The following is a 25625-nucleotide window of genomic DNA, read 5'->3' as shown; positions in this document are numbered from 1 at the left end:
TTCTCTTTGCTTGCTGAAGGGCAATTAAAAATATATATAATTTATCAGATGAGTGTGCTTTGAAAAAAACCCTAAATATCACTTTTCATAATGATTTCAATTAGGAACAGTAAAACTAGTGTATTCGGTGATTAATGAGAGACTGGTATATTAGTAATGCACATCTACATCCCTAAATACTAATAACACACATAATTAATGACACCAGAGGTGCAAGCGAGACAGACAGAGCCCACTCTCTCCCGCAGGCATGGGAACATCAGTGTTAAACATTAAAATCCTGGAAAGACCTTAAACCTTCCCTTCACGCTCCTCCTAGCCCTCCTCCCCCGTCTCTTGCCCCTCCAGATCCAGCCTAGTCTCCTTGGCTATTTCTGGGCCAATTAAAGATATTCCCCTGCCTGGTTTTCAGATGACCGAACAGAGTGGATGGCCTTCAATATAATCCTAGCGAGAGGAGGGTGAGGATAAATTCACAGCAGGTCATCGAGGAAAAGACGAGGAGATACAGTAGACTGTGTGAGGTAGACTGTGTGAGAGAGGCAGGTAGAGGCAGGAAACAGACAAACAGAAAGCACTCATGACTGGACATACCTTTTTTTCCACCAGAAAAGACTCCTCTAATTTTGTAATTCTAATGGGAGAAAAGTTTCTTGCACCTACATAGAGTTAATACCATGAAAGGCAAGCATGATAACTTATAAGATAAGTCCAGCCTGGAAATATTAAGGTTTTGTCCAAGAGTCAAGAACTGAGTCGAAGTCATCCAAGATTAAATTTGAGTTTGTACACATCTGCTGTTCTTTTCTCAGAGAAATTAGTATGTTTGGTGAAGTATGAAAGCTGTTGTCTTAGGTGGAGGTGTGGTAAAGTAACATCATTCGTCATTATACACCACAAATGCAGCATTTATAGGCGGGATGTTGTAAACGTCCACTGATATTCATCTATTCACGGTGCAAAATGCAAGTAAAAGCATGTGTTGTTTTGGAACTTCTCTGATGAAAACTGTTTTAATCGGAAAATAACTATTTATTATAATTTGATATAGACTCAGGCAAGACCACTTCTCCCTGTTTTTAATGCGGTCACCGATTCAAAGTAAAATAATGACAGTGAAGTGTCAAACCTTCTTTGCGTTTACCAAAATAGAAGTGGACAGTGTTGCCATGGTGCATGAACAGAAAATAAACCTGAAGTAATAAAGGCAGAAATTAACCTTGGTCTGAACTCTGGTATGTGGACCAAGTCTGAGTTTGCAACCAAATTAAGTAACATTTAGTTTTTTCTTTAGTTTAATCTGAACCTCAGAACCTGAAGGGCTAAAACCTGTACATTCTCAGTTGTTACCATGGTGATTTACGGCATCCAAAGGCTTTTACCCGTCTCATGTAGATCTTACTGAGAGGGAGTGTCTTATTTAGAGTGTGTATTACGCTTGGTTTCAGAGAGACAGTTTGTTGGCTACTCTTTGAAATTGTTCTGAAGAATTCAATAATTCAGTTTGGGATTTACTCAGACTTGTCTTCATCAGTGAGGTTGGTCTGCAAAACTGAAATCTTGCAATAGAGCATAAAAGCTAGTGGTGGCAATGGTGCCGTCTTGTAAAAACAGCTCCTGAATCACCACCAGAGCAGTTGTTAGTCAAGTATTTGCTGAGCCTTTAATAAGTTTCTTTCAGCAGCACACTTATTAGCATCATCCTAGATATTAGAGGTCCATGAAGAGATCCTGGTTCCCAGGAGAGGCTGATCGAGACAACAGAAACCCTCCCAGGTGTTGGTTCTGTAGCCCTCTTTAATATCTTAGATGGAGATGCAATCGATCCACAATCCCATTTGGGGTGCTGAGGTGAGGATCTTCCCACAGTGAGACCGCAATGTATTATATAAAGCAGATTAATATCGCTGCCATATTTAGACTTCCAATAATGATTTCTCTGCCTAATTTACAAGATCCTCAAAGCTGCACTAAATGTATTTGGTTGCTAGAGGAACACAAAGTTTATATGTCTGTCTGTGTTTCAGGGATGTTTGTGTGTGTTTCTGGAGGAGAAGGTGAAGGCGAAGGGGTGTGTGTGAGTTTGTAAGGACAGAAAAAGAGAACATATTGAGACACAGAAAGTAGCAAAAGGAAAACCAAGAATGAATCTGGCTGCATGTCAGTGTGCAAAAAAGTACACTGCATTTCCCAAAGTTCCCTTTTATCTTACGATAATTATTCCGTGGAAACAGAATAGGGTAACTTCTAAAAATATTTCTAAAAACTAAAAAAGTCTAAATAATAATACTTAATGCAACCATTTACACATTACAGAAATTAATTTGATTCAGTGTCACACATATACATAAAGCAAAATAAGTCAAGTAATAATGGAAAGCCAGAGAGAGGAGGACAGATAACAAGTTGAAAGTATATTCACTACATATAAATTTTCATAAAAAGCATAAATCGCAAGCTAATATAAATTCTACGCCTCAGCGAGTAATATAGTTTTTGCCATATCTGCATTTTACATGCTGATTCCAGCAAAAGCAAGTGTGTGAAAAATTATGTTTCTCATTGGTGCTGTTCCCTCCCCTTCAATTTCATGCAAATATGCACATCCTCCTCGGCTCAGCATGCGACCAAATGTGGATACAAGCCCATGGTGTGAACCTACATACCGTAACAGGCAGACTAACGCATACACGAGGACATAGATTCATACACGTGAATATGCTTTGATGTTTTCATGGCAGAAATGACTGGTTCTACTTGCTGAAGTGTTGTGACCCTTGGAGGAACTATCAGATATGTTACTATGTCTTCGGCCATCCGAAGTTGCAAAATTAGGAATGGTGTGTTCATTGGCTGGTCTGGAGAGCTCATAGTTGTGTGAGGTTAACTTGGCCTGAGCCAGCACTGCTTTTAAAGGAACAGTTTGACATGTTGGTAAAGAGACTTGTTAGAGCTTAGCTTAGCTTAGCTTAGCACTATGATGTTATGGGTGCACAAAGTCTGCAGACTGTGAATAGATGAAACAAAAGAAATGTCAGACTTTAACTTTAACTTAACTTTAACTTTAACCATGACCAAAATCATCCCCTAACCTGCCTTAGTGTACCTTAACCACAGCATCACCACAGGTGATAAAACTATTTATTTTTCCAGCAGTGATTTGTAACAGCCTGAACACACATATTATGTTTGTTTAATTAGTTTGAGATAAAACCTCTCATAAAATCATAAATTGTTGTTTTTGTAGTCCAGTTTTCATTCGGCTTAGACAAACAAGATATAACATGGTAATCAGTGAGCTTTAGAGCTTTGTGATAAGGCAAACCGCCTGCTGGCTGAATCCTCTACTGACCGTGCAGACATAAGAGTGGCATCCATTCTCTTATCCAACCTTTGGCAAGAAAGCAAATAAGTTTATTTGGCAAAATGTTGCATACATGTACCAAAGCATCATTACTTTTTCCAACAAGCAGTAAATAGTGGATAAAGTGAACATAATCATGAAGTTTTGCCTGGAGTAATATTCACTCTGTTATTTCAGTGGAACAACTGCTGTAATAGCTTTGTAGTTTCAGCTTGACTGGTTCAGAACAACTCAGAGCAGCATAGTGAAAGACAACAAAGGTCAGAGTAGATCGGATAAGACCAGAGTGGAATAGGATACTTACATGTGTGCCCATACTGAATGATAAAAATGGTCTGTGTATGTGTCGAATACACACCTTGTGCTATATTTGAGTTTGTGTTTGTGCATGTACACAGTGTGAGGAAATGTAAAGTGTGTGTGTGTGTGTGTGTGTGTGTGTGTGTGTGTGTGTGTGTGTGTGTGTGTGTGTGTTTAGTCAGTGGGTCAATATCAAGAGTCAAGCCTTATCCCTGTGTAATCCAGCCACCCAGATAAAGGTGTTTTCCTGTGTGTGTGTGTGTGTGTGTGTGTGCATAGTGTAACAACTGGGAGATCTATTGTTGGATAGCATGAACACGTGTGCACACACACACGCACACACACACACACACACAGTAGTGCAGAGACACGTTGCAGGGTCTCTTCCTCTCCATGCTGCAGCAGAATGTTAGCCATTCGTGGCATCCCATCATGAAAACCCCTGTTTCTATCTCTCTTGAAGCACCTGTCCTGAGGTTTAGGTTTTCCAGGCACCAACAATGGGCAGGATTTGAACCAGACGACTTATCCAACCAATCCAACCACACCACCAAATCCACTTCGCACTGAGAGCTTCTCTCTTACACTTTTCAATTTTCACTTTGGGTGTTGGGCGAGCTTCATAAGGCTCGAACTCAAAACCTCAAACCTTACCCCTAACACCATCAGCTGTTTGGTTAGACTATTGACCCATAGAATTGAGTGTTTACTTTGGGTGCTGGACTTCAACATTTACTGTCGTTCCCGAGGATCGAACACAAGACCTCGAAACTCCATTGTATTTTTCTTACTGTCTGAAAAACAGAGATGCTTCAGCTCTGCGCTTTTGAGATCCCATACGGTTCTGATGATGTGGGTTCAAGCCTTAGGAGGGTCAGTGAATTTTGAAGCCCAACAGCCAAGGTGGAAACTGAAAAGAGCTCAGAGAGAAGCTCCCAGCGCAAACAGTAGTGTGATATGTTCACGTGTGCAACTGTAAGGCACCAGTGGTGCAGTAATCCTGGTTTTTGGTACCTGGAGTGTCAAAACCAATCTTGCTGTGGCGAGCTTCCCCCACCCTCGAGACAGAGAGAAGCACGGGGTTATGGGATGGAAAGCAGCAGAGGTTTTACTAAAACCATAATAAAACACTTGTACTAAAACAGACCCCACTATATTAACCCAGTGTGTTAATAGCCACTAATATATTCTGCATACTTACTGCATACATACTCTAATGCTAATAGAGTGCATTAGCTATATTTGTCGTATATGCAGTAGAGTGCTAATAGTGTAGAATTTTCACCATATTTGTCAAAGCAAGATGTTTAAATGTTAAAAGCAATATAGTTATGATATAATATGATCTAGTTTTCAAAGAGATAAAGAAAGCCTTTGCAAATATCCATGTCCTAGTCTGTGTCCAGTTTCATTCCCAGGCTATGGAGGTTCACTTTTTGGTAGACATCGTCCATGGCAACAAGACCCCCTCTACACAATTTTTAAAAAGAAAATGACAAAAGCAGTTTGGCAGTTTCAAAATGATTAGAAAGAGTGATCCACACTTGGCTGGAATAATCGTGTTATGTGAAAGTGTGTGTGTGCGTGTTATGTGAAAGTGTGTGTACACAGATGCATTAAGGAAAACACCCTTTATCCCTGCGTAATCCACTGACCCTGACTAACAAATGGAAAGCAATACCTCAAATAGGTTTGTGTGCATTATGAATTATTTTCTCTGTGTTTAATTGTTCTCCCAGTTTGTGAATTTGACTGCAATCAAGGACACAGGTCGATGCAGATGTGGGCCAATGGACTAAACCGTGGGAAAAATCAACATGATTGTCTCCACTCTGAGAAATGAGCACATTCATAGACTTGTGTTGACTGCTCAGCAGCACAATAGGACTTTCGGGAAATGAAGGTCATCTTGACTATCTTGAGGGTTGATTGTTTTTGTGTTTTTTCTTCAACATTTATGCTCAGGAAATTCCTTGCTTTTGCTTTGTGTTTAGTTTTTTTTATGTAGGTTAATAAGTAGAACATATCTTGAATGTTACTCACTGTATGTAAAGAAACAGAAATGTTATTCACTGTTCTGTTTCTCTTCAGATTTTTGTTGTAGGCCTATGTGCACACAAGTATCCTACAATACATCTAGGAGCATATTTGTAGTTGTAATTTTGTTGTTGTTTTATATTCAGATTGCTGTTGACTGGCTTTCGTTGGATTATCTGTGGGAACATGTCTGTTGTGTAAATAGCCTAAAATACCCAATACCTCAACTTATAAATACACAATACGATTATTTTAAGATGACACAATTTCGAATCATTGAAAGATTTTAGTGATGTTGCACAGGGATGAATTCATTTTTTTATACAAATTTTGGTGATTATTTCTAAAAAGGACCATGAACTACTTTTCTGGGTAACTTTTGTTAACAAAACTATATTTCTCTCCAGGGAACTGTAGCTGTTCAACTTCTTCCATGGTGAAGGAGCTGGCAGCTTAGAAAGTTATACTTTCAAAGTTTCTTCTTTAACACTGCTTTCCTTACCTCTTTGTTTTTTGTCTTCTCCCATGCCATTCATTCATCCACCCATCCATCTGTCTGTCTGTTTCCATCTGTCTCCCATGGATGGATCCAGGTGTATCTGTCTGTCAATATCTCAGAAGCAACTGATCCAATTTTGACAAAACTTGAAGGGTATCATGCTCTTGTTCTAAAATTCCAGGTGTGAAATGTTCTCAAAGCAGCTGGCGAGATGGACACAGACACACTTGGCAACAGCAACATTAAATTGTTGATTCTGCTGTAGTCTACATATAACAGCTTTGTCAAATTAACTTTAGCTGATGGATCAGTTTAAGCAAACGAGTGGAAAGGCAACACAAACATTACAAGTATTAGTCATATATACATCATAAGGATACCAGATAAGGAATAACAGTGTATGGATCAGTACCACACAGCAGTGCATGTACTGTATACAGTCCTGTATACAGTGCATTCAGAAAGTATTGAGACCCCTTCACTTTTTTCACATTTTGTTACATTGCAGCCTTTCTGAATGCACTGCATGTACCTGTATGCTGCTTTATATATGCCTATACATATGCTGATAACATTTTCAAGATTTTAAGCCTTGACATTTTCTGCAGATATTTTGATTTGGCATCGACTCCAGCACTTGTTTACTCTTGTTTATGGTGCTGTAAATTAGTTTAATGATATTTAAGCCCAAATGGAATATGCAGATTTTTTATTTATTTTTTCATTTATTTTTTTTACAGTTTTCTGCACTGATCCAAAAGGAAATTCTGCTGAATTTTTGGCTCATTTCATGATATCAGACAATGTTGAAATAATAAAAATTGTGTTTTGAGCAAATACGGGCACCTAAAACTATTTAGTACTATAGGGGCAGTGAGAGAGAGAGAGAGAGAGAGAGAGGAAAGTTGGGGAAGGGAGGAGAGGGGATGACATGCAGCAAAGGGTCAGAGTCGAATTCGAACCCCTAATGACTGAGCCTAAATGGTATGGTAATAGCATGCGCTCTACCAGGTGAGCCACCAGGACGTCCCTGAATCTGACACCTGTCATTTTTCAGTTACTATTCAAAAGGCTCCAAGTGTGAACACAATGTGTTATTTGTTGGGAGTTTCGCAGTATAAAATTGCCTTGAGTAACCGATAATCTACCTTTACCTAAGTTAACATATATGCAAGTACAGGTCCTGAAGCATGCATAGATTTCCTGTATTATTCACTGCACAATGACACACACATATACAGATTTGAAGAGAGTGAAGGTTTTATTCCTTGGCTAGCAAAACTGCTAAAATGCATCCCACTCCATTTTACTATTTTTCATAGAACTAATCCCAGCATGTGAGAAAGGAAAACTGCATGACTGCCTTCTCCAACACATTTGAACCAATCAGTGTCTCACTTTAAACTCACACTCAGATTCTGCTGTCACTTATGAGAGCCAGGTTTTTTCAGGGAGTTAAACTGACGCACTTAAAAAGTCAGTGATGTGTTCAGGAGCTCCAGAGGAGATTCGCCACCAATAGGCGCACACACACACACACACACACACACACACACACACACACACACACACACACACACACACACACACACACACACATACACACATGCACAGTGGGCTAAAAAGCGTACAAATCAAGCTGTGACAGAGAGTGAGCGTCGATTGTCTCAACAAAGCAGGGAGCCACCTACAGCTGAACAATCCCAGAAAAAAAGAAAAAAAAGACAGCGAGATTGACGGGTGGAATTGGAGAAAAATCAAAAATGTTCATGGCGTTCAGCCCGTCTGGCTCATATTTATGACTTCAAATGATTCATCTCTTTCTCTCTCATTTCTCTTCCTTTCCTTCACCTTCTCCCCCTATTTGGTTCGCCCTCTTTTTTCTCAACTGCGCCATCTTACTTCTCCTGTCTCCATCAGGCTTTTGCTTTATTTCTCTCTCATGCTGCTTTTGCTCTATTTCACTTGATTTTCTTTCCTTCCTTCCATGTTTCCTGCCCCCGACGTCTCTCTCTGCGGTAGTCTGATGAAAGCAGGCAGAGACCTGAAGAAGGAAAATTTGGGTACATCAGACGGTTCTGTTTCCATGTTCTCATTTGTTTTCAACTGCAAAGGCTGCATCTTCATCTGCCTACAATTGCTGAACTTTCAATCTCAACTGAAATGTTCCTTCAAAGAAGAAAAAGTACACCACACAATTAAATCCAATCATTTGGGATTTATTAAAGCATTGATTCTACATGACTTAGAAGATGAATGAAGACAGGTCAGGATTGTATTTGTCTATACCCGGTTCACTTAACACTACTTTTTGTAGATGAGCAGTATATTTGGGTAAATCTGTGTAACATTATTCCAACAAATTACTGAAGGTTGTTTCAGTTTAGGAAGTAGGTCAGAATGAGGTTTTCATACAAGAAAGTTGAAATCTAACCTCAGAGCATTGAAGGAGCTATTTGTAAGTTCTGCAATTGCTAGGAGGAGACTTCCTCCTCTGTCCCTTTCAGTCCTCTTCTCACCTGTTCTCCACTCCTCCTCCTCCCTTTTCACTCCTTTCTCACTCCCCTAATCATCGCTTCACCCATTCCTGGTTCTTCACCTGGTCCACAGGTTGTCCTGTCCTTTTCCCTTACTCTCTTATTCATTTTCCCTCATGGCTCGCTCAGCACGCCAAAAATGAAACCATCAAGAGTTTTGCGTCAAGCCCGAATGCTCCACAAGTTGTCGGGCAACCCATAAATAGCTATTTCCCCAGCACAGTACTAATAAAGCTGATTGGATTCACCGGTCCAGTCAGAGAGACTGAGAGGAAATGACTCCAAGTTGAAGTTATATTATAAACTTCATAAGAATCGGGGCTTTTGGATAAACACCCGCGGCTGGAGTAGTGGTGAAACATCACATAGTGTGATTCCTCTGACAGTGTTCGCTTGAGATCACTTATGGGGATACCTTGATGTGCTTGAACTGAATACTTTATTCTCTGTTAGGCCCTTTTCAGGTGACAGTGAGAAGAAGTTATTGTTCAGATGCTCTTAGAAGAGCTTAGAAGAGTCAAGGGGACACTGCTGGAGTCAAGATGTTTTTTCATAGTTCTTCAGTTTCAGGTAGATGATAAAGAAGGTGATCAAAAGGAGGTTTCTGTAAGAGGCAGGTCAAAAAGACATTTAATGGGTAACAACAAGTCAGGCGGGAGTGAAGCAGAAGGCTGCAATGCTGAGACACAATGAAGAAAGAAAGTGCGCAGGCTTGTGTACTGACGAGTCTATGAGTTAACTGATAACAGGTGAGTTCCTACGAGATGCAGGCGATGATGTGAGGCAGAAAACACTGAGGGCACCTGCAGGGCGTGAAGGGAACAGCAGGCTTTGGAATCACTCAGACCTTCAATAGTGGATGGTGGGCATGTAACAGGTCAAAGTTGTAGGGCCTAAAATTGGCAAGATTTTTTTTTTACTGTGTACTACTCAGTAGTGTTCAGTTAGATTTCTTCTTGACTTTTCTAATACCACAAAATACAAATATATATTTTCTTTAAATGTGTTTAATCATGTGTTCATGCTTGAATTTCCACATTAAATTAAAGATATACAACAAATTGACACGATTAAAACGGCTAGTGATCCACATCGGTGTATTTGAACGCTTAACATCTATTCATATTATTTGTATTTATTCTTGACGTGATCTTTTCTGCGTATAATAATGATGTTGCATTTTGTCTACCTGTTGTCATTTTAAAGTACTGTACCATAGACTTCCAGTGTTTCAGGGTTCATGGACGACAGACTTGTGGAATTTATTTAGTAGATAAAAAACCATTACCTTCAATTTAGGAGGTTTTCACATGTTCACTGCAGCGTGCTGAGCTCCTTTACACATTCACAGATCAGTATTCTCCGCCTGCTATTTTAACTGTGACTTCCCATTCTCTTCTCTGCATTGAAGAAAAAAAACAAAACAAATATCAAAAAACCCTTCAGGTTATCAATTCTTAGGATTGTATGCTATTATTTGTTTATCCGTAAAATAATAGTGCTTATACATAGTGCTTCTGTGTGGAATATTGCTGTGTTTTTGATGTACAGAAGCTACAATTTAGATTACACTGCCACAAAAACAATCTGAAACTTGTTGTGGCACTGATGTAAACTCCAATCTTTTGTTCTTTAAACAGGAAGAAACAATTAACTAATCTTCTAATGATACATGATGCTCTTATGATTTAATTGTGCATCGTAACAAGAATTTTAAGTTAAAATCCTGAAATCTAAAACATGAATTTACAAAACAGCAACCTATTCTACATCGGCTGAAGCTTCCACCAACTGTTTCCCATCCCCTCTGCTGTCATGCACAGCAACCAAGAAATTATATTTTTATACAACTAAACTGGCACAGTGCACAGAGGTTAAAATCATCGATTTATTGTCTGTGTCTCAGGCATGTTCCATACATCGCACTGATCCGTCATGATGGCCAGACACAGCAGGTATGACTCCATCAATATTTGGCATTTTCTGTCTGCCGTGCTTTTCATCACACCCAGCCCCCACCCCTACCCCCCGCCCCCCCCCCCCACCCCCCACCCCTTTCTGTGCTCTTTATATTTCCACATTGACATTCTGAATGTCAAATGGATGAAGTGGTGACATGTAAAGAAGGTTAAATATTGCTGTGCAGTAGGTAGAATCTGTCTGCCTCACTGTGGCTTGATGTAGGATTTTGTAATATACAGTCACATTGGGGAGATCTCTAGTACAAAATAAATCTTGTCTTGTCTGGATTCGGAACAGTTTTGGGTCAGACACCTTATCAAAGTCATATATAGACTGACCTTAGAGACAAAGAAACTGCCAACTCATGAACACTCATTTAGAAGTGTACTGTAAATGTGCAATTAATCAACTTTACACTGCAAAAATCTCCAGTTTATCAAGTCATATCCGTTGATAATTCCATCCTCAAACGTGCAGTGAGACCATTTCACTCTAATCAAATCAAGAAAAATGAAACTTTATCTGAGAAAATGCCGAAAACACTTAAAATATAAACAGTTAAAATATTCTACTGCACTGGAACTAAGAAAATAAGACTTTGTGGACTGAATAACTTTTTGTAATAGATTATTTTAAGAGGCCCAGAGGAAACAGATTTTATTTCACTATAGACTGGTCGTTGGATATACAACAGCTTAATTTTATTGTACACGTATACAACACCATAAAACTAGACAATAGAAATAAAAAAGATGTGCCTGAAAAGGCCAATAAGCCACAGACCATAAAGACTGAGTAAAATACAAAGAAAATAAATGAAAAAAAGGAAACAAACAAAATAGGAACAGAAGAGCTCACCAAATCAAAGGAAAATAATCATGTAAAAAGAGAAAAAATAAATAGATAATAAAACAGAATAAGTTGGACAAATTAAACACTAATGAGACATAATGAAGTATACTGTATGTAAATTATATCTTTCTTCTTAAACTTATTTTTTTTTAAATTACGTATCTTTGATTACTTATTTAACTTAAGTCAACAGGACACTGGTATATAGACACACTGAGTCATGAAGAACGCTTTGGCTGATGAAAACCTGCGCCAGTTGTCCAATATAGAAGACTGCAGTTGCACCAGCACTATTTCTTTTTTAACAAACGACTCTGCATAAAGTTTCCCAGATGATACCTGTCAAATTTATATTTACATTCTGTTAGAGTACAACGTTAATGTTTTATAAAGTCACAATTGCCATTTCAGAAGACACAAAAACATTGTTTCCCTCTGCGGCAATAGAGGAATCTGGAAATGTACGGGAGTAATTTGCACATCTGTTCGACTCAATTTGGGCCTCGCTACACAAGCACAAGTCTCAGTGGAGATTCTTTTCTTTTTAGCTGCTGCTCATGTCAAAGTCAATTGAATGACCACATAAAACAAATTGAAATGCATTTGCTTGAGGGGGATTTGAAAGAATTACTACTAGAGAGACAGGAGTGGGGGGTGGAGGGGGGGTAGTTATCTCAAACAAATTGTTGACAGTGGATATGAAATAAAAGCCACTGTCAGTGTGTTCCTGTGAGGATCAAATTGGAACGGAAGCATAAAGCAGATTGGTTGTTACCACCACTTTATTTTGATCACTGATTATCTGCTAAGCAGATTTATCTGCGTCACTCTCTTTCGCTCTCTCTGGCTATAATTCCTTCCTCTGTGTTGTATTTATTATATTTTGTAATTTATAACAAAAAATGACGGTAAAGCTTTGAACTAAATGCTAACGTGCTCACAATGATAATGATGTTTACCATGTTCACCATCTTAGTTTAAATGGATATTTAACATAGATGTTTCCATTTGCTCTTGTCATACTTACCACGGCCACTAGATGTCACCTAACAACAAAACAAAACTATGCGTAAGTAACTGGCTCGTTTTTTACAAGGATATAATTTGTTTTTGCATGAATCCAAGTATTGGACAAATTCAAATTTTGACCTGATGATGGTGCTAAATGAAAAACTCAGGGGATGAAGTGAAGTGATTACAATTCATCCTGATTGGGACATGAACTTTCATAGCAACCCTTCCAATAGTTGTTGAGATATATCACTAAAAAGATGAAATGTCAACCTCATGGGGGCGCTAGAGTAAAAGTCAGGAGATCACCAAAGTCAGTAAGCATCATCCTCTGGGGACAGTGAATTTCAATCCATCAAATAATTGCTGAGATATTTCAATCTGGACCACCAATTTGGTCCAAATTGAAATATATATAGTGTAATTTAGTTCAGTGCCTTCTTATGTCGATATAGCCTCATTCATGATTTAGCACCGTTAATAGGCAGAAGAAAAGTAACTGTTGACCCACAGTCACTGAATCCCTGCATGGTTAATTACTGCTAGATGACATAAATAATGGAATGGAATAAATAAAGCTTACCCTTTCTCCTCAACTCCCTGTGGTGATCCCATTTCCTTTGACCAGACTCAAATGGAGGCTTCTTCTCACTCCTTCGATTAAAAAATGACAGCGAGCAGGAGACATGCTTCATTTTCACTTCAAGATTAAACATGTCTCTGCCACATTCCTGCCAGCAAGACGTCTGCACAGAGATAAAGCCCGTGGAAGCTCTTTATTGAGGTTGTGATCAGTCTTTCAGGAGAAAGTCTCTCTGGGAACCAGTTTAGACTTAACAAGTCTCCTATGGGGGTGAGAAGGAGGGAGCGGGGTTCAGTGAATATACTGTCACCTGAGGATAATTGGGGACATGGAAGATAGGAAACAAAAGAAAGGAACAATAACTCATCTTGGAAGTGGGAAGGTTTCCAACTTCCGAATCGGAGGGATAAAAGAGGAGCAGGTAATGAAGTCTTCAAAAGTCGAAGTGAACATAGTGTGTGCTTCACTACACAAACCCACCACCAACCACAGCTCAATGCTGAAGCAACTGCAAAGGTGTGTAACTATGCAGTTCCTCTAATGGCCCCTAGAGGCTGGCTTGGAAAAACCTTTAATCATGTATACAAAACCTTTATTTTTTGTCAAAGAAGGAATAATCTCTAAATGAACATAGTATTATAGAGGAGGGTTTGATATGACATTATAGATAAATTAGCAATAATTTGATATTTGGGAAATATGCTTATTTGCTTTCTTTGCTGAAAGTCAGATGAGAAGTTTGACGTCATTTTCACATCAGTACACTAAATATGTTGCTGGAGCCGGCAACCAGTTAGCTTAGCCTAGCATAAAAACAAGCGAAAAACAATGAAACAAGGGAAAACTGCTAGCCTAGCCCCTTCCAAAGCTTACGAAATCTGACCATCAAATATATCTCATTTGTTCAAATTGTATGAACCTGAAATGTAAAAATAATTGTTTGCTGTTTTACAGTGATTTCCTGGAGCCAGGTTACAATCTCCGCCCATGTGCAACCACCTATTGTATAACTTTGTGTGTGTGTGTTTGTGTATGTGTGTGTGAAACTCAGCATCTTTTAGTTTTGTGCCATTGGCGAGATGATACAAGCAATTTGAATGTGTCATGTTGGACTCTTGTGAAATTGTGCTGCTTCCTAACTTTGTACAGGATAAATGATTGACTGATAAAAATTGAGAGATAACTCAGTAATTAAAATAATCTCTCTTGGGCATGTTTGCCTTGTTTTACAGGACAACACACCATGGCTGCCTTCAAATTTGCATAATCTAGATCCTTTAATGGAGAAAAACAACAGAAAGCTTTAAACTGGGGCTTCAAACACCCCATTGGAAACATGTGGATGACAAAACAGTCACTATGTCCAAGATTCTTCTAGTTAGCCTGTAATCTATCTGAACAATGTTTTAATCGATTTATTAAGAATAATGGCAAGTTTGACTAGTTTCACTTTACATTGATTCAAATCAATCACAGTCCAATCCAGTCACTTTAAATGTTTAATTTTCTTCAGTTTGGAAGGCAAAGTTTTACCTAAGCACCACAGGTCAGTTTACAACAAAATACCAAAGAATAAACAGTCTGTCATTAAGTCTGTGCATTTTCAATTTACAGTTAAATTGATTACACCGAGAGCAAATTAACCGTCCACCCCTGTAAGCAGAGTGTACAATTAAACCGTTAACAAAGTCATTTTTTGATTTGTTTCGTGCTGTCATGAGACATCTGGGATGAATCACACCAGCCTCTCCGGTTGGCAGCATGGGACTTACCATTCATGTTCATCAGATAGTTATTATTTTTGAATTTCATAAACACTTCAGCTTTTCCATTTGTCAACATTCCTACATTCACCCCACACTGCTCATTTTTGCAGTCCTCTCCTCACCCTGCTATCTCTACACCAGACTGACAGGATGCCAACAAAACATTTTCTCATGTTCGAATGACTGAAGGTTGGAATAGATTAGAAAGAAATACTAGAACGCTCGATTAGTGAGACTTTTTACACTTAGGAACTGGACTCTAACCAAGTCTCACTTTTTCTATTTTTCGATTTCGCTCTGTTGTGTTGTGAAGTTTGGCTGACTGGCAGGTCTGAGCGTTCACACTTAAAAAGGTTACAGGAAGTTTGAAAACTGCCAAGTTTATTTCTAAAGTAGATGTCTGTCAAAATGACTGGCTTCTACACACTCACCAAAACACAGAGATAAACACATAAAGAGACATTTACTCAAACACACACACACACACACACACACGCCCACACTTCAGTTATTCCACCAGCCTGTCAGTTCTTTATTATTCACCCTAAAGCAGACGTCCACATGCTGAGGTGTCCAGGACATCACAAGCTGCTACCTGCAGCACCAGTGCTGATTTAGTAATAGTATGTTATTGACAGCTTATGGTAATGGCACCTAAAGGTGAAGCTATACAGGAAATGATGCTGGAGGAATGAGTATCAGTCAAAATGTTTAAGAAAATGAATGGACTCTTGAGTTGCTGGTGGTATTTGTGTCAGAATCCAGAAGTAAACTGTAAAATCTCCTGTGCACACGTTACAGTGCGCTGTGTCCAGCAAGCATGGGATAAAGGGCCTCTCAGTTTGTCTCAGGAAAACATGTAGATGCAGATGCTGTAAATCTGTGACGGGTATTAAAGGCTGAAATTTTGGAACACGCATTATTTGGTTGAGCTTTTGCTCTCAGACTGGCTTTACTTTATTGGGTAGATGACAGCTGTCAACCAGGAAATGCAAAAAAAAAAATCTCCCTTGGTACATGACTCACTCTAATGCAAATATCTCCCTGAAAAACTCTGAACATAGCCATGGTTCGCAGGTGAAAGAGTTCACATCCAGCCAACGTCCAACGTAAACTAGACCCAGACAATGACCCTCAACATTGTGCTGTTGTGTGAAAGAGCAAATCATCTACTGCAGAAATGATCCGATTCACTAAACTTTCTCATTACACCTAAATAGAAAAAATAAAAAAAACATTTGCAGATTCACTAAAAGTGGAAACAGAAGAATCAAATACAGTCGACTTATTATTTACACGTGACAAACCCAGAATTACGTTTGCAAACACTTGGCTTAATATGATTGCAGAAAAAAAATAACTGCATAACCTGCATGCATCCTACAGAATGGAAAAGCAGATCTGCCATGTCTCACTAGATGTCGCCATGAACAATGTCACATATACAGTGCTAAAGTGCAACGTGTACAGTTATCAAATCATGATCCCTGTCTGCGTAAGAGAACCTCTGCATATATGACACTTGAGAGCCACCCTGTGGAGCTGTTTGTCTCTTTACATGTTGCTCACCAAAAAGCATTATGTATCCTTTAGCCCTAAAAAAAAACCCCCAAAACATCATGAATTCACTTCCAACCTCGTAAACACTTAAAAAAAACTGACGGCGTGACACGATTGGCAGGAATATGTTATCCATCATCTGCATCTACAGACAAACAAAACAAGAATCTAGATTGCTCCATAGCACTACTGGTGGTCAAAGACTCCACATGATACCTTAAAAGAGGACATTTATTCAATCTATGGCATTAAAGATGAACTGCAGAGTTTTCCAGTTGATTTGATTACATTCATACCTTTAAACATGCTCACATAATCCTAACGGAAACAAGTGACAAAACCTGAATCAGAAGCTAAACAAGGAGAATCCATAAAAAACACAAGAAAAAGTCCAGTAAGAAAAATGCTACTTCTGTGATTTCTCCACAATTCACATTCTGGTCACGTATGTAGTTAGTTTAGTTTTTTCCTCCCAACATGAAATGAAACCCCAGTGATTAGTGTTTTTGTTATTGTTACACCCATGTTGCTCAGTAGTGCGACTAGTGACCAAAACCACTGCAGCTCATCTTTAACAGCATTAATTGGCCTTTAGGCTTTGTCACACAGCATGAGGACATTTTGAATAAATAATTCCCATGTACAAAGCAAAAAAAAAAACCCCAAACAAAACAGGCTATGCTGCAGCTATCTGAGATGAACACATTTTTCTGGTTGTGACAAACACGGACCATTGATATGGAACTTATAAATACAGGCTTTTGTGGTGATACGAACATTTGCTCACTTCCAGATCACACTTGATCATGACTGACCCGTTTGTAAAAGAGTTTCAGACACGGACTAAAATACTTTCCACTGAAGAGAGCTTGGATGGAATGAAATGGAATAAACGCTACAGTCAGATGAGGGTTACGATCGAGCACGTAATACACAAGAGGTTAATAAACTTTTTTAGGTTTTGGACAAATGTTAAGTAAGTTTTGTTTTATCTGGAATCTCTGGTTCATAATCAAACTACATCTCGTGACATGTTACGACCCACTACAAGGTTTGGGTCACAGTCCAAAACAATTCTTATATATATAAATTCATATATATATATATATAATAATAATATAATTCATATATATTCATATATACATTTAATAAAGCAACACACACCACATAACAATGATATGGTGATATGAGCCAAAGCTGAGGTGTTAATCCCAGGTAGGTATGTGTGTGTGTGTGTGTGTGTGTGTGTGTGTGTGTGTGTGTGTGTGTGTGTGTGTGTGTGTGTGTGTGTGTGTGTGTGTATGTGTGTGTGTGTGTGTGTGTTTATCTAAACACTTCCATGGATTTTCAGCCTGGGACCCACTCAGAAACAACACCACGGTTAAAGCAGCTGACACAGGGAGATATGGTTCTTCACTGGCTGATAGCAATCAGACTGTGAGGCCACAGCAAAGCGCTTAATGACAAATTTCACTCCTCCATTGTCGGTGGCTTCGGAGCGTGAGCTTATTCACAAGTGATGCTAAGCACGTCACGTTACACCCAAAGCTGAGTCCAGTTCAACATCTACTCGCACAACATGGCGGACTAAGAGCGGCTGCTTGACCGCTTGTTTGTAATCTAGCCTACGGAGCAGCACCCCTCATGTTTGTTAAATCCCGGTTCTACCTGGTACCAGACTTATTATTATATATACACATTTTTGTACCAAATTTTGCATCATTTTGACATACGTATATATTTTCTTTTTATGCCCTGTACAAAAGCTCAGAGTGCCTTTTTGCACTGCACTTTGCATGTCTCCCTGTTCTAGTGAATCTGAATGAAGTTAATTTTAAAAACTAAGCTGAATTCTCATCAGGTTGTTCCTTGTGGGTCCTCTCTGCAGCTCTGTGAAGCCTCGTCTCTTAATAGTTTTGCAGTTCAGGAATGTTCTTATAGAGCTCCAGTGAATCAGGGTTGGAGAAAGCCCCTCTCTGCGCCACCTCCCGGCCAGCGATCACCTGCTTCACAGCCACCTCCACTTTCTTCCCGCTGATGGTGTACTGCAGAGGGATGAAGAAAGGTGCTGTCAGTCTAACCAGAAATGACTTTCACAGTTGAAACCATTGTAATAGGATAATCTGACAGGTTTGTTCATATCTGACGTATATTCCTATTTCTCTTACAGGAATGTCTCTGGTCTCCAGCAGCAGCGCAGGGATGTGTCGGGCGGACAGAGCTTTTCTAATGGCGCCTTTAATCTTCGCCACCAACTCCGGAGAGAAGGGCTTACCAGGAGCCATCTTTAAGAACAAAATAACTCGCTCTTCTCCGTCGGCATTGTACTGAGGGACGCAAAGACTGTCTGACACTTCCTCGAACGCCTCCACTGCAGAGAGGAGAGGAAAAGGAGAGGGCAGATTAGAGGACGAGGAAGCAAAAAATGAGGAGAGCAGATGAGAGGCAAGGAGCGAAGAGGAGGTGAGAGGTGAAGAGAGGACGGTTAGAGCAGAGAGTGTCGGAAGAGTTTGGCTGAAAACAGATGAAAATGTTTCACCACTTAAAACTTCAAAACTAAGCACAGAAACACTGCGTCTGTGTCGTCAACAGCAAGGTAATAAAACTGTGCTTTTGTTACAGTCAGTCGGCTTGACAAATGAACAAACTTTAAAAGAGGATGATGGCATGACAGCATTTTTTTTTTTTTTTCATCAACATAAAAAGGAAACCGGGACTCGGCTTAAGCTCACAAAAAAAAATGAAATGCATTTGTCACCCCCCCCATCCCCTCCCCTCCCCTCCTTTCTTACACCCACACCCTGCTCCACCTGCAATGTTCAAGACTCACCAATGTTGTAGATCTCTGAGCTGCCAAATCGGACTCCGTTGGGGTTCAGTGTACCGTCACTGCAGAAAAAAACACCAGTTCAAGATTCAGAACTTTTTTTGTCAGTCACTGCGAAGCTGTCTTGCCACACATCACACACTACAACACACTGGAATGGAGACAGACAATCTACCAGCACACGGAGACAATTTCAGTTTCTGTAAGCTGGTTATTTCTTTCTTTCTACTTATACAATATTGAAACTATATGTTTATCTATTTGTTTCCATGTGTGTATATTCCTGTACTTTCAGTTTATCTCCCTTTACCCTTAGCTGAACCCTCTTTTATTGTTTTTTGATATAAAGCAATCTCATGGGGCCATAAAACAGCCTAAGAGTCGATAGGGGCTACCGAGCTTTCTGAACAATGTAGCGCAGTTCCAAATCTCAGGCAGAAAAAGGCCATTTTAAATGACTTCCATTCTCTTCAAATAGAAAAAATTAAAAAAGATTAGCATCTAATTTTTAATATCTGCAATCTGCATGAATAATAATAAACCTGTCAATTTGCATAATACTCTAAATAAATGAATCAATTAAAACTACAGTGATGAAACATTTAATTTCAACATTGAGTAGGAGAATGAGTGGCTGACCTTCTGCCCAGCATCACAATGCCTCCTGTCTTTGGGTTGATTTTACAGTAGTCACCATGAGCCCACACACCTAGAGAGAGAGAGAACACTTTTGAGTTTAACACAAAATTTTTATTTTGCAGAATGTTTTGTAATAAAAAAACAAAAAAAAACAAAGTAAAATAATAATACAAGCAATTAAAAACAAAAACAACAGCTGGTCAAGAAAAAAAGAATAAAGGATGTTAAGCGCTATAATGTTATAGACAGTAGTAGAAAAAGTAGAGAAAAGAGAGACCAGGGTTTAAGCAATATTTATCACAGGGCAATCTTATCGCACTGTATTGTATCATATTGGTTTCTTTGTACATATGTGTACTGCATATAAGTTTGTATTTATATATGGTGTTTGTGTACTTACCAGTATATGTAGAAAAGTATGCTTTGTGGTATTTGCTCCCATTCTCGTCATTCCAGAAGTGTGTTGGCTGGCAGGGGATTGGCTTGGAGCAGACAAGCTCCCCACTGTCCCCCCATACAGGCTTACCTGTGTGTACACACACACACACACACACACACACACACAGATTTAAACAAAATAAAGTTCGAGGCTTCAGATGTACTTTGCCACAACACACACATCTACCTGGATACACATCCAACACAAACACATACCTCCACAGATACTGTATAAATCAATCTCAGATAAAAAAAAATAAAAAAAAAACAAACAAAAAAGAAATCACCTGGTAATGTATCCCACACTCAGAGAACCTGATACTCTTTTGTGTGTGGTTTCACACAGCCCTCAACCTCCTCCCTCAGGATGGTGTTATAGGCTTAGAGACCAACTAAAATAATCCCAAGCTCTTCCTACAAAACTGCCTTTAAATTATCCCTCAATCCACTCTCCTTTGAGGTGGTGGAGACACGCCAGTACAGCCCGCAGCAGGGATTGGGAGCTGGGGAACAAGGGACTAAAATCAATGAGAAAAACAGAGGGCTTTGAAGACTCAAAAATCCCTCTTTTCTTTTTTTGTTTGGACTGTTAATGAAAAAAATTGTGTTTTCCTGAAGTGTGTACCTGTATTTATTCAGGAAAAGTTCACTAATTACTCTGGCAGTTTTTCAGCCATGGCTAGCTTCACATTCATGCAAACACATACAGGCACCTCCCCATATGGGAGCAACCAAGTATAACCACAGTCTTGTTCTGGTAGCTACCAAGCAGCTCCAGAGGCAGATGGGAAGTTTGCTCAAGGGCATCTCAGCAGCTTTCAAATTTGCTTGTGATTAATTTTCCTCATTAATATTTTTACCAATCCCTCCTAGGACTCAAACCTGCAACTTCCTTTCAACCTCTACCCGGATCCCTAGATCTTGTTATCAATGCAGGTTGCGCCGTAAATCCCCTGAAAGCTTGAGAGTTTTGGCAAAATAAAAATAAAAAGCAATAATATTCCATTTATTTTTAGGAAATTCACCCACTCTGAACATGCACACAATGTCACACACACTCTTACCATCGAGGCCCCAGGCTTCCACAGCCATGCCGAGGTTTCTTGTCTGGATCTCGCCCCGATACACTGGAACTGTTGGGTTTTGGCCCATGAAACATGACACTATGTCTGTGCCACCTGGGAAGAGAGGTGAGAGGAAAAAGAGGCGCACAGAGGGAGAGATTTAGTTGGTTGATGGACTGAAATGAAATAAATTTAACCATGTCTGTCCTGAAACATCTAGTAAGCAATACATTTTATGCTGACAATGAATCAAATAAAGTCAGTTACATGACCAGCTAACACTCCATGTACCTAAGGTAAACTGAATTTGGGAAGACTGCATTTTGGATTCAATGCAGCAGATACATGGAATAAGCTACAGAACACTTTAAAAATGGATAGTTTTATAAAGTTATCCACTTCTTAGAAACAAGATTTTAAACCTTCCCAAAACAGAATTCAATTGTTTTAACTGATGAGACTGATGACTGTGTTTTATAATCTTGGCACCTTATATGTTTACAATTTTTCTTTTTTTCCATTATTTTGACTACAGTTTTGTAATTTTATTGTTTGTTATTCAAACTGTATTGTAAATTCTTTTTGGACCATCTGTTCATGAATTGTTTTTATTTTTTTTTTTTTTACGTACATTCATTCTTGAAAATGAGATTTCTATCTCAATGGGATTCACCTGAATAAATAAAGGTTAAATAAATAAATTAAATAAAAACATGTCATATGAAACGGGTTGCTCACAGAGACAAACTCCCAGAGAATAAGAACCGAAGTCTGAAGTTCTACAAGACTTTTTAGCTTCTATTAGTTCCTATTTTACTCATGAGTTTTATGAAGACCACTGACTCATCAAATAATCTCTAATTTTTTTGCTAATGCTAGAATGATTACATGTCAGGGCTTTGTGTCTGTTTGGTTGCTGGGTGGTTAATTTTCCCCCCTTGGGGCAAAAAAGAAAAAAGTTCAGTTCGGCTTTAAGTTTATTACAGCTGATCTTCAGACAGAGATCCGTCTCACATGGAAAAACACACACATCCGACTTTGTTTCAATGAAGTTACAATACCTAGAATGTACTGTACTGTAATGTACAGGAGCGCACCTGTGTCAGGTAACTTCAGCAACGCATCAGTGAACTTTGACCTAGAGACATTACTAAACTTAGTGTTGGTATCAATCGGGTATTTTGGCAACACAAACTGGCAGTGTTAGCGCCCTGCTCCACCTCCACTGACCTATATAGGAGTTGTACTCCATTGCAGCACATTTCCTAAAACTGTCATGAACACGCACGCACACTTCCTCTGCCGCAATATCCATTTGTCTCTTTCTACCTTCCAATCATTTACTATTTCTGACGTGTCCTATTCATCTCCCCTCCCATTGTTCCATCTCTACCTCCCTGTTTCATTCCCTCTCTGTATCACAGACTCCATCCATCCATCTTGTTCGCTTCCTCTCAACTGCTCTCTGCCCTTCTACCGCTCCTTCCCTCTCTCTTGCTTATCTTTCTGTTCTTTACACTCATTCTCTCCGTTTCTCTTTCTGCCAGGTTCCTTATTGAGCTTTAATTGGCTCCCAGGAGGAAGTGGAAACTTTGTCTCCTGATTAAACACACACACCTATAGTGGGAAGCCACGCAATTATTTTATTATTACACTCACTTTTATGGGTGTAATACACACACACACACACACAGAAAAGTATATTTTAAGCCAAAAGTCACTGTAGCTTCCTTGGATGCCTTCCATCAGCAGCCATTAAGTGTACGTGTGTGTGTGTGTGTGTGTGTGTGTGTGTGTGTGTGTGTATATATATATACAGAAGAAGGTGAACTCCACAGTTAGTGTGTATATATTTCTGTGTGTGTGCGCTTTCATTTGTGTAAGTGTGAGTGCTTCGAATGTCCTCTACCACAGTTTGGGGTCACACAAAGCCTTCAACTGAGACTAGAAGGCAACCAGCTAACCTACGCATGCAATTCATATATTCACATCAAACACACACAGAAAACTTGTACACACAGCGTAAGAGAGAGAGAAGAGAAGAGAAGAGAAGAGAAGAGAAGAGAGGAGAAGAGAAGAGAAGAGAAGAGAAGAGACGAGACATATGGGGAGTCAGATGGAGGTATATTAGGATGGAGGGAGTCCAGCAGTGAAAGTGTTAAAATCCCCCAATGAGGAGTGACGGGGGTATGAAACCCCTGCTGATGGAATAACACATACACACACACAGACAGACACACACACACCCACACACACACACACAGACCCACACACACACACACGTCCTGAAATAAAAACATTAAAAAAAATGTTTTTTTAAAAGTTCTCATAAACCAAATGAAACTATTCACATTAGCTCAAGCGCACGTTTGCAGGTACGTTTACACAGAGACACACAAACAGTCACACAGGGTGAAATCAGCTAAAGGGGCCCTGTCACATATGTCGCCATGACCACCAGTCATTCACATATGCTGTGAGAAATCCTAAGGACACGCACACACACATGAACAGAGTGGTGACCTCGGGGGTCAAGGTTAGGTCGGTTGGCAGCCAACGGGGCTGCAACCTGCTGTTGCCCTTGGCGATATGGAGGAAACTGACTGGGGCAGGACATGCTGTTCTAAAGAACACACACACACACACACACACACACACACACACACACACACACGAGCTCACACTACCCGATTTCGACACAAATTAGTCCTTTGATTAATAATAATAATTTAAAAGGGATAATTCCACATTAATTACAACTTGGGTTTGACTTTAAATGTTTTGGCCACCGTTCCAATAGAATATGATGACACTGGAGTCACCGAGGTAAAAGCTGATATCTGGGAAAATGGCAACACTGCTACAAAGTACATTATCAGTCATTTTACCGTTAACTTTTATTTTCTTTTTTCTTTATCTTTCTTTTTTAAAATCTATATTCAATAAAGGTACATGTTGCTGTTTCATACATCAGAACTTTGAGAGGGTATAAGCCACATTTTTACAATATACTTTTCCAGATTTAATCAAAGGGTCTGTTTGTTTGTTTGCTCTGTGAAAGAATCCTAATCACACCAGCAACAAACGCCTGTCAACATGTTGACGTTCTAACCCACGAGTACTCAGTAGTCATCACTACTTTATTACATGAGTACTGAGTACTCATGGGTCGGACCACACCCATCTTCCAACTCAGCCTTCATTTTGATCTCAGCTACACACACTTCTGAATCAGTTGTGATGCTTTCGCGGCGACAAAATCTGTCCACAGACAGACATATAAACACCTGCCAAATTAGTCAAGACTGCCTCGGTGGTGGTTCCAGCTACAGTAGGTGTCTCCAGGACCACATTTTGCCATGATGAGACAGACACACACACACACACACACACACACACACACACACACACACACACACACACACACACACACACACACACACACACACACACACACACACACACACACACACACACACACACACACACACACACACACACACACACACACACACACACACACACACACACACACACACACACACACACACACACACACACACACACACACACACACACACACACGCAGACTCATGAGGTGAGAACAATACCAGGCTGATAATAACATGAGACAATCTGTTCTGCTGTCCCTCTCTTTTTCTCTTCATCTTTTGCCAGACCTCTGCCTTGTGGCTGACATTTCACTTGATGCTTGTGTCCAGTCTGTCTACATGCATGTCACCGTGAGCATGTGTCTTTGCATGTGGGCAAGTGTGCATTTGGAGCTAAATGCTACGCCCATTATAGCTGTCATTCAGAGTGTTTGTTTTGGTGCTGTCAGTGTGCGCAAGAGTGACGCTCCAAGTTGCTACTCAATGTGCGTGTGCGTGTGTGTGTGTGTCTGTGTGTGTGTGTGTGTGTGTGTGTGTGTGTGTGTGTGTGTGTGTGTGTGTGTGTGCGAGTCTGTCTGCAGTACGTCAGTCACCCAGGCTGTGCTAAATGTTAAACGTTTCAGGACTCACAGAGAGGCAGTTAGCATTCTATTGTCCTGTCAACATAACAATGGGCTGAGAGGACCAGAGTGTTTCTGTGTGTGTGCGTGAGTGTGTGTGGGTAAGTGGTCGTGTTGTGGGCGGTGAGGAAAATGTACAGTTCTATACAATTTATTTTTATTTACTGTCTTTGT

General features: G+C 39.7%; 1 protein-coding gene across 1 annotated transcript in view; it reads right to left on the bottom strand.

Moving 5' to 3' along the window:
• Positions 1-14631: 14631 nt before the first annotated feature.
• aacs (acetoacetyl-CoA synthetase) overlaps positions 14632-25625 on the bottom strand; it is a 37927-nt gene continuing 26933 nt past the window's right edge. Inside the window, exons 13-18 of the mRNA XM_056376425.1 lie at positions 21440-21553; positions 20338-20463; positions 19938-20007; positions 19302-19360; positions 18640-18842; positions 14632-18516 (exon numbers count right to left, since the gene is read on the bottom strand). Coding sequence (XP_056232400.1) covers positions 18379-18516; positions 18640-18842; positions 19302-19360; positions 19938-20007; positions 20338-20463; positions 21440-21553 — 710 coding nt within the window. The 3' untranslated portion in view covers positions 14632-18378. The remainder of the gene's footprint in view (positions 18517-18639; positions 18843-19301; positions 19361-19937; positions 20008-20337; positions 20464-21439; positions 21554-25625) is intronic.

This window comes from Seriola aureovittata, chromosome 5 (genome assembly GCF_021018895.1).
Source record: "Seriola aureovittata isolate HTS-2021-v1 ecotype China chromosome 5, ASM2101889v1, whole genome shotgun sequence".
Lineage (NCBI taxonomy): Eukaryota > Metazoa > Chordata > Actinopteri > Carangiformes > Carangidae > Seriola > Seriola aureovittata.
Note: the sequence above shows the minus strand (reverse complement) of the source record. Positions and strands in the feature narration are given on the sequence as shown.